At 34.4% G+C, this 13,040-nt stretch overlaps 1 protein-coding gene across 2 annotated transcripts in view; it reads right to left on the bottom strand.

Moving 5' to 3' along the window:
* The window catches only part of LOC149799407 (uncharacterized), a 61,239-nt gene that overhangs the window by 22,245 nt on the left and 25,954 nt on the right, over positions 1 to 13,040 (bottom strand). For both annotated transcript variants that reach the window (XM_089958748.1, XM_089958749.1), the window contains exons 3-7: positions 11,426 to 11,532; positions 9,365 to 9,463; positions 6,871 to 6,981; positions 4,327 to 4,409; positions 1,589 to 1,792 (exon numbers count right to left, since the gene is read on the bottom strand). In XM_089958748.1, the coding sequence (XP_089814874.1) occupies positions 1,589 to 1,792; positions 4,327 to 4,409; positions 6,871 to 6,981; positions 9,365 to 9,463; positions 11,426 to 11,532 (604 nt within the window). The remainder of the gene's footprint in view (positions 1 to 1,588; positions 1,793 to 4,326; positions 4,410 to 6,870; positions 6,982 to 9,364; positions 9,464 to 11,425; positions 11,533 to 13,040) is intronic.

Here is a 13,040-nt window from a genome sequence, read left to right as displayed (position 1 = left end):
TCATTGTGTACAGGGTATTATTTATCTTTATAAATGGATCATTGTTTACAGGGAATCATTTGTCTTTATAGATGGATCATTGTGAACAGTAATTATGTTTTTATAGATGGATCATTGTGTAAAGGGTATTGTTTGTCATTTTAGATGGACCATTGTGTATAGGTTATCATTTGTCTTTATAGATGGATCATTGTGTACAGTCTATTATTTGTCTTTATAAATGGATCATAGTGCATAGCTGCCAACCCCCGAATAAAAAAATACTGACTGTTTGTGACAATAATACTAATTTTCAGGAACAAATACTGATTTTTACAATTTTAATGCATATGTAACTATTTACAACATATACAACCATCAGTAAAGTAGGACAGTGCTTTACATAATTATTTAATGTCAAATATGCATATGTTGTACCATATTCCATTCGGATGCCCATTCAGAAGGTGCATGAGTACACTCAGACACAGACTGTTTATAGTAGCCTTTTCCACACCTTATTTTTTCCCCAATCATTATCAATTTGAATGTATCAACTTTCATTGATGATCTCAATTCTGTGTGATTTTCTTACTGAACTGTTTTTTTTCTAGCATACGAGTAATCCATTGCAATTTTACTGTCTGGAAAACGTGTGCAAAATAAATTGCGAGCAACACTAGTAACTGAAGAAGGAAGGTTAATTTCCAAAAGAAACTGAATTAACCGAATTCCGATCGAATTACATCAAGGTTCTCTCTGGTATTTATATACATCGTAAGTTCAGGCTGAGTTGTGTATGATGATGCAGCAAGCTGATGTTTTTTAGCTTTTTCGTGCTCTTTATTTCATGGGCACCTCCATGCCCAATAGCAAAATCACATTACACAATTTGCAAAAAGTAGAGTTTTCTCCTTTACTAGATAGTTTCACAAATCCAAACAAGATGGCACAATTGTCCTTCCAGTTCTGTTTTCTTGTCTTTCCTGGAGAAAATTCTGAATATTCTGCTTTCCTATTCAACATGATTAGAAGTTGAATATTATGAAGATGAGATACAGTGACAGCGGTAACTGTTTGCGAAATCCAATATGGTGGATAAAGACAGGCCTTGTAGTCTCGATTTCGAATGAACCAATCATACTGTAGAAGTGTATTGCTATATACATGCGATACATTTCTATCAGAATAGAACAGAGTGCCCGTTTTAAACTGAAAATTGCAAGGAATTGTTTTATATAATTTTTTTTAAATAAAAAACTATTTTTTGCAAAAAAAGCGCACAACTGTATTCAGGTCCAAAAAACAGGACAAATACGGAAAAAACGGGACAGTTGGCAGCTATGCATAGTGTACAGGGTATCATTTGTCTTTACAGATTGATCGAAGTTTATTTGGCTTAAAAATATCTTTGTTTGCAGCAACTGTGAAATCCTCAAAATACTGGTAAACAATTAAATAATGAATTCAAAGTAAGTTATGATAGCAAAATTAAAGATCTTTCATTTTAAAAGCATTGTTAAACATATCTAGACCTTGAATGGAAGAGCATTACAAACAATTGCTTTCTATATTAATTTTTTTGCACCTAAAGCTATCAATGCATTACCGTCACTTTTAAACTGTCATCTTTCCTTTGTTCATCAGTTTCTTTATCTGATTTTTCCTTTTCCTTCTCTTTTTCCCTTTGTTTTTCTTTCTCTCTTTGTCTCTGGATATCTCTTTCTCTTTCTTTTTCCCTCCTTCTTCTTCTGTCTTCCTCCTTAAGTCTACGTCTTTCTTGTTCTCGCTTCTTCCTTTCTTCTTTTGCTTTCTAAAGAGAGATAAAAATTATTAGGGTAAAACTAGATCTTCTTGATGCAACAGCCACAACAGGAATCTGATTTTAAGGTATCAGAATTAAAAAGATCAAAACTGTGTATATTTATGAAACAATAGTTCTATGGAATGTGCTCTATTGTCAAAGTATTTGACTCTCAAAAAATTTACACATATGACTTAAACAATGACCCTATGACTGCCATTACTGCTGAAAAAAAGTGATGCAGTCATCCATTCTTACAACAAATGATCTAGGATCCATAGGAATCACTTGCTATAGGCATCACTTGACTTATTGAGTTCATCATATAATTTTTCTACATTCTTGATGAAATCCAGTGTATTAATTATGAAGTCAGATGCGATATGACTTTGTCACTTTTAAAATACACAATGACCTTGGACAAAAAATATAAAATCATCAGCATATATTGCATTTGCAGGAAATAGCTGCATTAGAATGAAATGACTGGAATATTTAGTGCATGTAACAGTTCTAGAACTGATCTTGTCACACCTGTTTGCTCTGTCAGCCCAAGCTAAAGCCAAGAGGCTGAATGAGATAAGCATTTCATTTTTTTGTTTAGACTATAATGCTACTTTTCAATGAATGCAAACGCAAGTGAAATTTTCTAGTGGTAAGCAAATCTCCACTGAAAACATCAGAGGTAAGAATATTAGTTCCTTAGGGTCAACAACTGGGGGCAATAACAGTTAACTGGCTCAATTAGTGTCATGAAACTTTATAAATGAGGAATTCGTATCAGCAACATATTTTCTACAAGCATACCTGAGGTCCAATGTGGATGTTTGTTATAGCAAGAAATCTGTAAAAGCAGTGTTTATTATAGAGAGTGTTTACTGTACCAATTGCTAATGGAAACGGGGCACCGAGTGGCCGAGTGGTCTAAAGCGCTCTCTGTTACGGATCACTGCCATCTCACCTCTCTCTGTGCCGGTTCTAGTCTCGGATTCAGCCAATGTGGGTATGTGAGAAAGTTTGCCAGTAGCTTCTCATGGGTCGGTGGTTCTTTCCGGGGTTTTCCCGGGTTCTTCCTCCACCATTAATACTGGCCGCCATGTATAGCCTATCGTGTGCTGAAAAATGGCGTTAAACCCCACAACAACAAAAAAAGCTAATGGAAACAAAACAAAAAATGCCAAAACACTGAACATTTCTACATAACTATCCCAACAATCCATTGTCAATTAAAAAAATGTACAGGTTGGTGCACGTTTGCTTGCTCTACTCATGGTTGAATATATATTCCTAAAAAGGGTAATTATATAGAAAAGTACAGGAAAAATTGCCCGGTCACTAGTTATTAATTAAAACATAGCTGCTTGTGCATTTAAACATTCATTAAATTTGGTCAGGTTGAAGATCATAGGCTTCTTATATCTAACACTCAAAGAAAAGTGTATGTTGAATTTATGTTTCTTCTCATTATAGCATAAAGTCTGCATGGGTAATCTATGGCTGGTTTTAATTTCGAGAAAAGTTTTCCTCAAAACCTTATATTTTTTCCTTCACTTTATCATTTTCTTTCATGTTATTGTATTAATTAAAACTATATAAAACATTTTCCATTTGTATTACTTAAAAAGAAGCAGATGTCACAACCATATCATTTTCTACAGAATCTACCCCCGAGTTTGACGAAATTGTCATACACTTTGGTGACAAGTCTTATCTATGACATTATGATTTCATGGTTACTTCTTTCTGGAGCCATGCTGTGAGAACTGATTTAAAACAGCAGATATCCATGTTACAAATATTAGTTTTATTCTGTCCGAAAAGTGATTGTACTTTTTCGTTACAATGGGGATTTTGAATATCTGACTCAAATCATAAATGGCCTGAAAGACCGGCAGATAAAGTTTTAACTGAATATATTAAATTGCCTTTATTCATTCACAATATTTGGAAGAAAAGAAACTATCTCAGGCCCGCATTTCAAGGTCTGCATTACTGATTTGGATATGCCCTTTTCTCTACAAAACAAGTTACATACATTTCTTTGCAAGCAGAATTTATGATATAGTTATCTGCGCCCCCTTACTTTCCCTAAATATTGATAATGATGCTATATCTGACTCACTGCATTTATAGTAACCATATACATTTATTCTGAACTGCAACACAAACCAGTGTCTAAAGTATCCCAGCATCCAAAGCAATTTACCCACTGACACTGAGCAAATACACAGGACCATGGTAGGTTCATTCTGTGTCAATGTAGAGCTTAAAAGTATGTTTCATGCTACCCAGATTCATACAGCAATAGTATATGTTTGGCGAAATGCCACCATACAAACCGTATATATTTGCTTAAAAGTCTTTTAAATTTCTTAAATATGCCCATCAAACCACCTATTTTAACTGACAATAACACAAACTAGTAGAAGAAAATGCCATTAAATTTACATACACTCCAACAATGTGCATACCATGACCATCCTCATTTGTAACCCCCAAGAAACTTTGTTTCCTTTTGATAATATCAACCCTTGCCGCCTTACCTGAAAAGCAGCTCTTTTCTCCTCTTTTCTCTTCCTGATGTAGTCTATGAGAGGGGTGGTAACCTTGGGGGACCCATGGCCAGCTGCAATAAGAACAAAGTGAAGCAGGTAACATTATAAATTAGCATAAACACCAAAGGGGAAAGGTACTTCTTAGACATTCTTTGGCATTATATTAACCTGCATAACAGTGTTTGAGAAGTTTGAACTAACAACTGTCAACAAAGGCAGACTATGCATGCCATAGGATGGATAAGGTCACTTGACCTTTTGGTCAGATTAGATAGAAATATGCAATGAATCAAGATTTAACTATCTCAGATTTTGATAAAACTGACAAAAATGATAACAGAAGAGGCATTTCTATAAATTCTAATAGAAAGAATATTTCCAGTCTTTATGGTAATAACTGATGACAGTTCCTCAAACACTACCAGATCATCACAATTACTATATTACACGTCTGATTTTTTCAGCACATATCTTTTTACAGTTCAGACTAACAAGGGTCACCAGAACTATGAGCTGATTATACACAATCTGTGTAACATGTACATGTGACCTACTGACGATTTGAAGGATGTGTTTGCAAGTTTTACATCATAAGAAGTTTTACAGATTAGAAGCAATAGCGGAGATAATGTTTGGGTACCGGAGATTGTATTTAACAGATATCACCACTTCTTATAGAAATCATGGTGCTTGATTTGATCCATGACTGTATGTATCCTTCGCAGGTCTCTGCCATTGTTCTGAGCATGCATAGAACAGGTCCAGCATAGTACAGATGGTGATATGAGTTAGCAAACTTCAATTCAGCAATGAATTTGGGATACATTTAAAATAAAGTATTTTCCCCTGATATTACACCAAATATAGCTATTTAGCTGTAAGGTTTTCAATTTTTTTCCCAAGTTATCCAATACTGAACACTTTTCCAACAGTCTTCCAATTTTCAACACTTTTCCAGCTTAATTCTAACCAGATGGAATTTAATGGATGGGATACTTCAGCTCAGTAGCCTGTAACTAGGCAACAGAAAAACAGAAGCCCAAAGTCCCAAACAGCAGCATCTAACAGTCAGGTTTAAGAGTCAATATAGCAAAGCAATGTTGTCTATTTTAATTTAAGATTTAGTTCAGTAATTTATATAGTCTTTATTCTGGAATTATTTTCGTCATATAAGCAATCTCACCAGTTAACACCTTTTTAAAAACATATAGCTAATACTGTAATTTCAGTATTTAAATGCAGAACTTGAATTTCTTGTATTATTCTGATATTAGTAATTTCTATACTTCTAAATTTCATCTAGGATCCATTTTTATTAGTTTGAAATGTTCATGTATCCAACATTTAGTTCCTGTCCTCATAGAAGATTTGTTTGCAACGCACAGTTGTATAAATGCAGAGGATTTTGCCTTGATGTCGGGATACATTGCAGTTATACAACTTTGGGTGATCATTGGTGATGTTTTCTTACATGTCGCCTCTTTCTTATCAATTTGTATGTGGTCATTGATCAAGTCTATTTTCTCTTTTTTGACCATGCTTCTACTAATATTAATTTGGATGTGGTCATTGAATGAATCTATTTTCTCCTTACATACTATGCTTTTACTAACACAAATTGTGTGTCCACTGGATGAGAATAATTCTCTCCTTAAATCACACCTATTCAATTCTATAAATGTATGTGTGATCATTGAATGCATATATTTATCTTCGGTTATCACACTTTCTTAGACTGAAACTCTCACTCTGATAAACTAATGTGTGTTCGTCAGGCAAACATAATTTTCCTCCAGATACGACACCAATCTTCAAGTTGTCATCGTTCAGGTCGCACTTAAGGGACACAACTCTTCTGTATTGGCAATAATCATGGGACAAGTTGTTTCCCCTGATCAATTGCAGTCTAGTAATTCCAGTGTCATTATCCACAAGAGCTGCAGGTGATAAAGTTGTATCCTGCCCAAAATTGTATATTATACGAATAAAGAGAATTCCCTCAATAATATCCCCCATCTTCACAGGAATGATAAACTGAGTAGGACTCAAATCACTCATATACATTACGTTTGTGTTATTTTCCCTACACATCACTGACTGCAAGCAAGTTTAAAAATTGATTGTACCAAAAAAATACCTGAATGTTAGCCGCGAAGTCAAAGTTCACACCTCTGCCACCATGAAGTATTTCTGTGAATCTAGGTGATTGCAAATTATTTGATTTATTGCTGTATATTTGTTTTTAATTTTGCATCTTGAATAAATGTGTATAGTATGCATAGCAAGGTCTGATTCTGCATACTTTTTATCCAGTTTGCTGCATAAGGTGTCTTTAACAAATAAAGTGTCCATAGTGTCTAGGGTTTTTGTATAAAAAGATGTCAGAGAAATAAAATACCATACAAAACTGTTACAACAATATGAAATTTCTTGAAGTTACATGCATAGTTTTTTAATTTAAGGCTTACACTACTGCAAGACTACTGGGACCTGTGAAAATTAGTTTTGTAGGTCAAACTATAAAAATCTAACCTTTTAGTTCACGTTCCTTGGCTTCAAGTTCTTCTAAGTAGGCTTCTATTGGTACCACTTCCTCATGTTCTGGGTTTTGTAGAGAATCTAAAAACTTCTTGTAGTCTGGATCTGGAAAAAGTGGAAGAAAGTTATAACTAATCATTGTCACACAAATAGCATAATGTACTGTACATATTAACGGAACATCGGCATCATCCTGGTTATGTCCTGCCAAGTATGAGTTATGCTGTAAAATTCATAATAGTCACTTGAAGTGTTTCAGCATTAAATAACCTACATGCTTTTCTGTGCCTTAAAACACCAAAGGAAATGAAATCATCTTGAAAATGCCTTCAGATGGTTGTATTTACAATAGGTTTCCTCTGAAACATTTGTCAGATGGCTGTATTTACCATAGGTTTCCTCTGAAACATTTCTGTCAGATGGCTGTATTTACAATAGGTTTCATCTGAAACATTTTTGTCAGATGGCTCTATTTACAATAGGTTTCCTCTGAAACATTTCTGTCAGATGGCTGTATTTACAATAGGTTTCCTCTGAAACATTTCTGTCAGATGGCTGTATTTACAATAGGATTCTTCTGAAACATTTCTGTCCAAAATGAAAATGATGCTCATCTAATCTCACAAAATATATGCCACCATCCTGAAACTTTTGTTATAGGTCTTCCTTCTCAATTCAATGTCAAATCAATATGAGGTTTTCATTATCAATTAAATACTTCTTGCAATATCAAGTTGGTCCCAAGCAAAACTGTTATAACCTCCAATAAACACTGCTGCAATGATCTTTGTGAAATTTTTGATCAAGCTTTTATTCTTTAATGGAAACAAATGGTCATTGTGATTTTTTGTACCAACTATTTCTCTTTAATGGACACTGAAATTTTTGTTACAGCTACTTCTCTTTAATGGACAATGGTCACTGTGAAATTTTTGTTACAGCTATTTCTCTTTAATGGACAATGGCCATTGTGAAATTTTTGTTACAGCTATTTTTTTTATGGACAATGGTCACTGTACAATTTGTTTTACAGCTATCTTTAATGGACAATGGTCACTGTGAAAATTTTGTACCAGCTATTTCTCTTTAATGGACAACAGTCACTGAAATTTCTGTACCAGATATTTTTCTTTAACAGACACTGATCACTGTGATTTTTTATATATACAGCTATTCTCTTTAATGGACAATGATCATTGTGAAATGTTTGTACCAGCTATTTCTCTTTAATGGAAAATGGTCACTGTGAAATGTTTTGTTACCAGCTATTTATCTTTAATGGATGGGAGCTGTAGTAGTTGAGATGGTAGAGTGTCAGTCTCATAATCAAAGGGTTGTGTATTTGACACCCACACATGCCAGCTAGAGTCAGCTGCCTCAGTGTGGTCTACAGAAAAATACCTAACTTCTGTTTCCACATGTTGATAAAGCTTATAATGTGTCATTAAAACCCATAGAAATGATGAAATTTTCCTTAATGGATAAGTCATTTGAACCATAACGTTTCTTGCAATACATATCAACATGGGTTTTTCACTCAAATGCACATATATAGCTGGCACTGAATGAAAATGGCACCAAGCTGACATCCACGATAGTGATCTAAAACATCTAACCAGTACTTGAGTGATTTCTGGTAATGACATGGGGGTTTTCTGGTAATTACATGTTTTTTTATATTTCTGGTAATGACATGGGGTTTTTCTGGTAATGACATGGTTTTTTTTATTTCTGGTACTGACATGGGGTTTTTCATTTCTAGTAATGACATGGGATTTTTCCACTAAAAAAACTTGCAAGATGTAATTGGTTCTGAATTAAAACAGTGCAGATCTGATGACCAACATGTGGCTATTTTTTTGTGAGGGAGTTTGAGAAATTGATTTGACTGTGGAGTCAGATCAAAGATCAGTTCTTGAACTATTGTACTTACTGAGCTTATGAACACAATGATTTATACAAATATACAAATGAATTTAGACCTGACTCTGTATTTAGCTGCATGACCAAGTTGACAGTCAGTGCTCTGGCATTAATGCATTCATCAAATGTTCTAACTCATGTTTTTATCTGTAATGGCTTTGGAATTTTATAACAGAAACAAAACTATAAATGGATTTTTATGAAACACAGTTTCTAATATATCTGAAGAATATCTTTGTTCATGAAGTTCAAAAACTTTTTTTTTCATAAACAGAAATAATTATGGATTTTACCAACTCTAACCATGTGGGTATATCTTTTGAGACAAACTTAAATACCAACATTGAAAATGAGACAAATTCTTCTAATAAGTGAAGGCAGTATATATGTAGCTAAGTCTATGTTGAAAGGTGAGGAGGTGGTCCAATTTACCAACTAATCGAGCAAACATCAAAGGGGCTGACACTGTACCACCTAAAGGAGGCAGCTTAATTTACCAACTGAAATATTAATAATAACGTCCAACATGAAAAATTTCGTTTCACACACAGTTTGTATTAATTACCATTTTCAAGGGTCCCTTTCTTGGCATCATTCTTCTTGGCTTTCTTTTTGGGAACCTTCGGAAAGGGGGCAAATTCAACAATGGCTGGGTACTCAGTGCCTGCAAGCAAAAGAGCAGAAGTTAATTAGTTTTTGCATCATTTCAGACAAAACATGTTATCTGATATATCAAAAGAAGCCTTCTTGAATTGTATCCATACATTTACAGGCCACCTCAATATGCTCTCTCTGGCAACAGAAAGACAAATCTGGAAGAAGCAGAATTAGGTGTCTTAAATGGAAAACTTTTCAGACCCAGTCAGAGTATTGCAAATGGCCTCCATTGCTAAAGCCATAGTTTTCACAGTCGTGATGATGGGGAGAGAGATGCAAAAAATGACATGCTACATTTGCAACTGGACTGGACAATTTGAATGTTGCTTTCAGCTAGTTTGGATTAGTGTGAACTTAGTAAACTCACTGGTTTGTTATGACCTAAAGACATAATGAGGGAAATGTTTAAGTCTGAAACCTGTGCTGGACTGTATGTCAGCACCAAATTTCATCTTCTCCATTACTCTTCCACTCGCTCTTTGGAAAGACAGAAAAACTTGAGTTGACACACAACTGAACTTTCACCAAGAATCAAACTAGCCAGTGAACAGTGTATGATTGCCCATGAATATAGGCAACTAAAGCTTATGAGAAGACATCAAAATGAACTTTCAACAAGAATTAAACTGGCCACTGCACAGTGTATGTCTGTTAATGAATACGGGTAACTGTACTTTGAAACGGATTCTAATGTAATTTTTTACCACAGAAACCATGTACAAAGCAAATTCAAAGTATGAAACACAAGTTACACTACAGTCAGTGATAACAAAGGCCAAGGGCCTGCATGTCAACCACACAATCCAAGTATTGCTGCACAACACAAAACCCTAACTACATGGTTGCAAGGTTTAGCAAGCATCTTCCAGACTGAATCCTCTTAGCGTTATCAATATGCATGCAAGGTATGAGGAAATTCCATCAAAAGGTTTTGGAAGTATAAGCAAATTGAAAACCCTTTAACCGAAACCGTAATGCTAATTTCTATGACTCTGACCTTGACTTCAAGGTCAATGGGGCAAGCTTGTGTGCCACTGAATAAATTATTGTAACCTCTTAATAATTTATCCCATGTATGAAACAAAATCTATATAGGGGTGGAGGACATAAAAGCAAAATAATGTTTTTAAAAACAAAAACCTTCATGCGATTTTGAGCAAAAGATCAAAGGGGAAAGCAGTGAGTCAAAAAATGAAGTGCCTAAGCTTCACACTCATTTGACCTACATATGAAGATAGTCCATTAAGGGGTTTAGGAAATATAAGCAAATGAGAAAACTTCAACCAGAACCATCCTGAAAGTTTTCAATCACTGACCTTGAGTCCAAGGTGAAGTGCATATTTAGAGAATGAATGATCTTAGTTTCAAAATGAATCATCCCAAGTATGAAGAAAATCTGTACAGAGTACTAGGAAATAGAAGGAAATTAAGACTTCAACACAAATATTTGTGTATAACTGTGACCTTGATCCCAAGGTTAAATAGCATGCAAGTACAATGTAAAATTAATTGTTTTTGCTTCATGATGAGTTGTGCTAATTGTAATGAGAATCCATTAACTGTTTTAGTACATGTATACAAATGAAAAACTTTGTACCAAAAGCTAAGAAATTATTGATGATGACAACACCACTATTGGAAAATTGACTGCTATGTCTCAATTCCTACTTTTTGCTGTACATAAATTAATTCATCATAGCAGCTGTGTTAATTAGCACTGAACTGGAAAAGGAAAAGCAAAAAGAAGAAGGTTCAAAAATAAATAAATCATTTTCAAAACAAATCCAGAGGAAAATGGAAATGAAGAGGCCAAAACAATTCAACAATAACAGCAATATTATCAATGATACACTTCATGTTGGAAACATTTTCCCTATTTTGTTCTAACAATCCAATACTGTCAGAAAAAAATTAGGCAAATAAAAAATAATTATATTTTTGTTCAGTATGCCCCATCAATTTTGCCTACCTTTGCCATCCACAAATACATAGCCATCAAACCTGTCTCGGAACTGAAAGATGTCCTCGTAATTCTGGAAGTTGATATAGGCTCTTGAGAAAGCATTCTGTCCAAGGCTGCAAAATATAAGAAACTGTTATCAAAACTCTATATTACCCACCCCCAAAACCAATTTTAATATTATGATGATCACGTTCTTTGTGGCTTTTATCTATTTTAAATGATTGTCTTTCCAGTTACAGTCAAAGGCCACATCTACCCACACACAAAATCCTGGTCTTTCAAGAAAGGTGGTCTCTCATAACAGGTAAAAACATTATACAAACAATTAATTTGTGAAATGATAATCTGGTCTCTCAAGACAGATGGTTTCTCAATGCAGTGGTCTTTCACCTCAATTGGCTTAGTCATTTACTTTTTATAAACTGGTGGTGTGAACTAAAAAAGTATCAATTAGACTCAGTGACAGGGAGACTTTGAAAACAAGTCTCTCCTTCCCAAGGTAGAAAGCATTCATTGTGTTTAGATGATTGTTCTGACTGGTTTATTTGTTTTATATGTTTAGTTAGAGCAGGTTAGGTTGTACACAAATCATCTCATAGCGACTCTAAGACAGTGAAAATATGTGGTCACGCTTTGCCTTATCCATCCTGCAGTTAATAATTTATGGTCTCTGCCCAGTTGTATATGCCATGCTGAATTTTTCATCCATCTGTCTGTATCGTATGTTTGTGTGATTTACAATTTCCTGGAAATCACTCTAGCTCATTTGCATGACTGTATGGGATTTCCCAGTTGGAATCCCATTCTATTTTTTTAAAATTTTGCTAAATATCATTATGCTACAACTGGAAGCCCAAAAAAAATCGTGTCATTCCATTATGTCATTTTTATTTTCAAAAATGGGTGGGGTGGGTGCAACTCCAAAGCAGTTTTATGAAATACATCCATGTACAGCTGTTATCTATTTGAAGTACATTACAGAGCCATAAAGTACAATGATTCCAGTTTAAACTAGTTAATCAGACAAAACATTTGCAAGTAACCCTTTAGCTACTACAGCTGTTGTGCAGTTTCACTACTGCTGAGTGCTATCATATCAGTTACTGAGACTAATGAGGCAGGTTGCTAGGCTGAATACTAGAGCATCAACAAGGCTGACTACAGAAACTGACAATGAAAACATGGTTACATTTATATTCATTATTTCATTAGTTTTTGCTGGATTTCAGTGAAATAAAAAACAGCTTACCTTGTATAATGTCTGTTATTCATATATTTATAATTTATATTACAAAGTTGAGAGTGGTACCTCTCAAAACAGTCATTATCCACACATAAATGACGATGTATATTCCAAAATATGCCCACATCTCCATGGTGTTTATTTCATACCATTTCAGCCTCAGGTCTTGCTTTTGGTCCCAAATTTTCTTGACATCATCATTTGTTTCTTTCACAAGCTTTTCTACCAGACATTCAGGAAAAAAACTTGAGGAAAAAATCGTTCTTACTGCTTAGTCCAAGCTTGATTGTTGAACCAACATGAGAATCATAATCATTGATCTTGAACAAGGCAAGGTCATAACTCCATTGTGCAAGTCATCCAATTATGATCACTCTT

The sequence above is a fragment of the Sinohyriopsis cumingii genome, chromosome 5, assembly GCF_028554795.1.
Source record: "Sinohyriopsis cumingii isolate HCF-2022 chromosome 5, ASM2855479v2, whole genome shotgun sequence".
Taxonomy (NCBI): domain Eukaryota; kingdom Metazoa; phylum Mollusca; class Bivalvia; order Unionida; family Unionidae; genus Sinohyriopsis; species Sinohyriopsis cumingii.
This window is presented reverse-complemented; position numbering and strand designations above follow the sequence as displayed.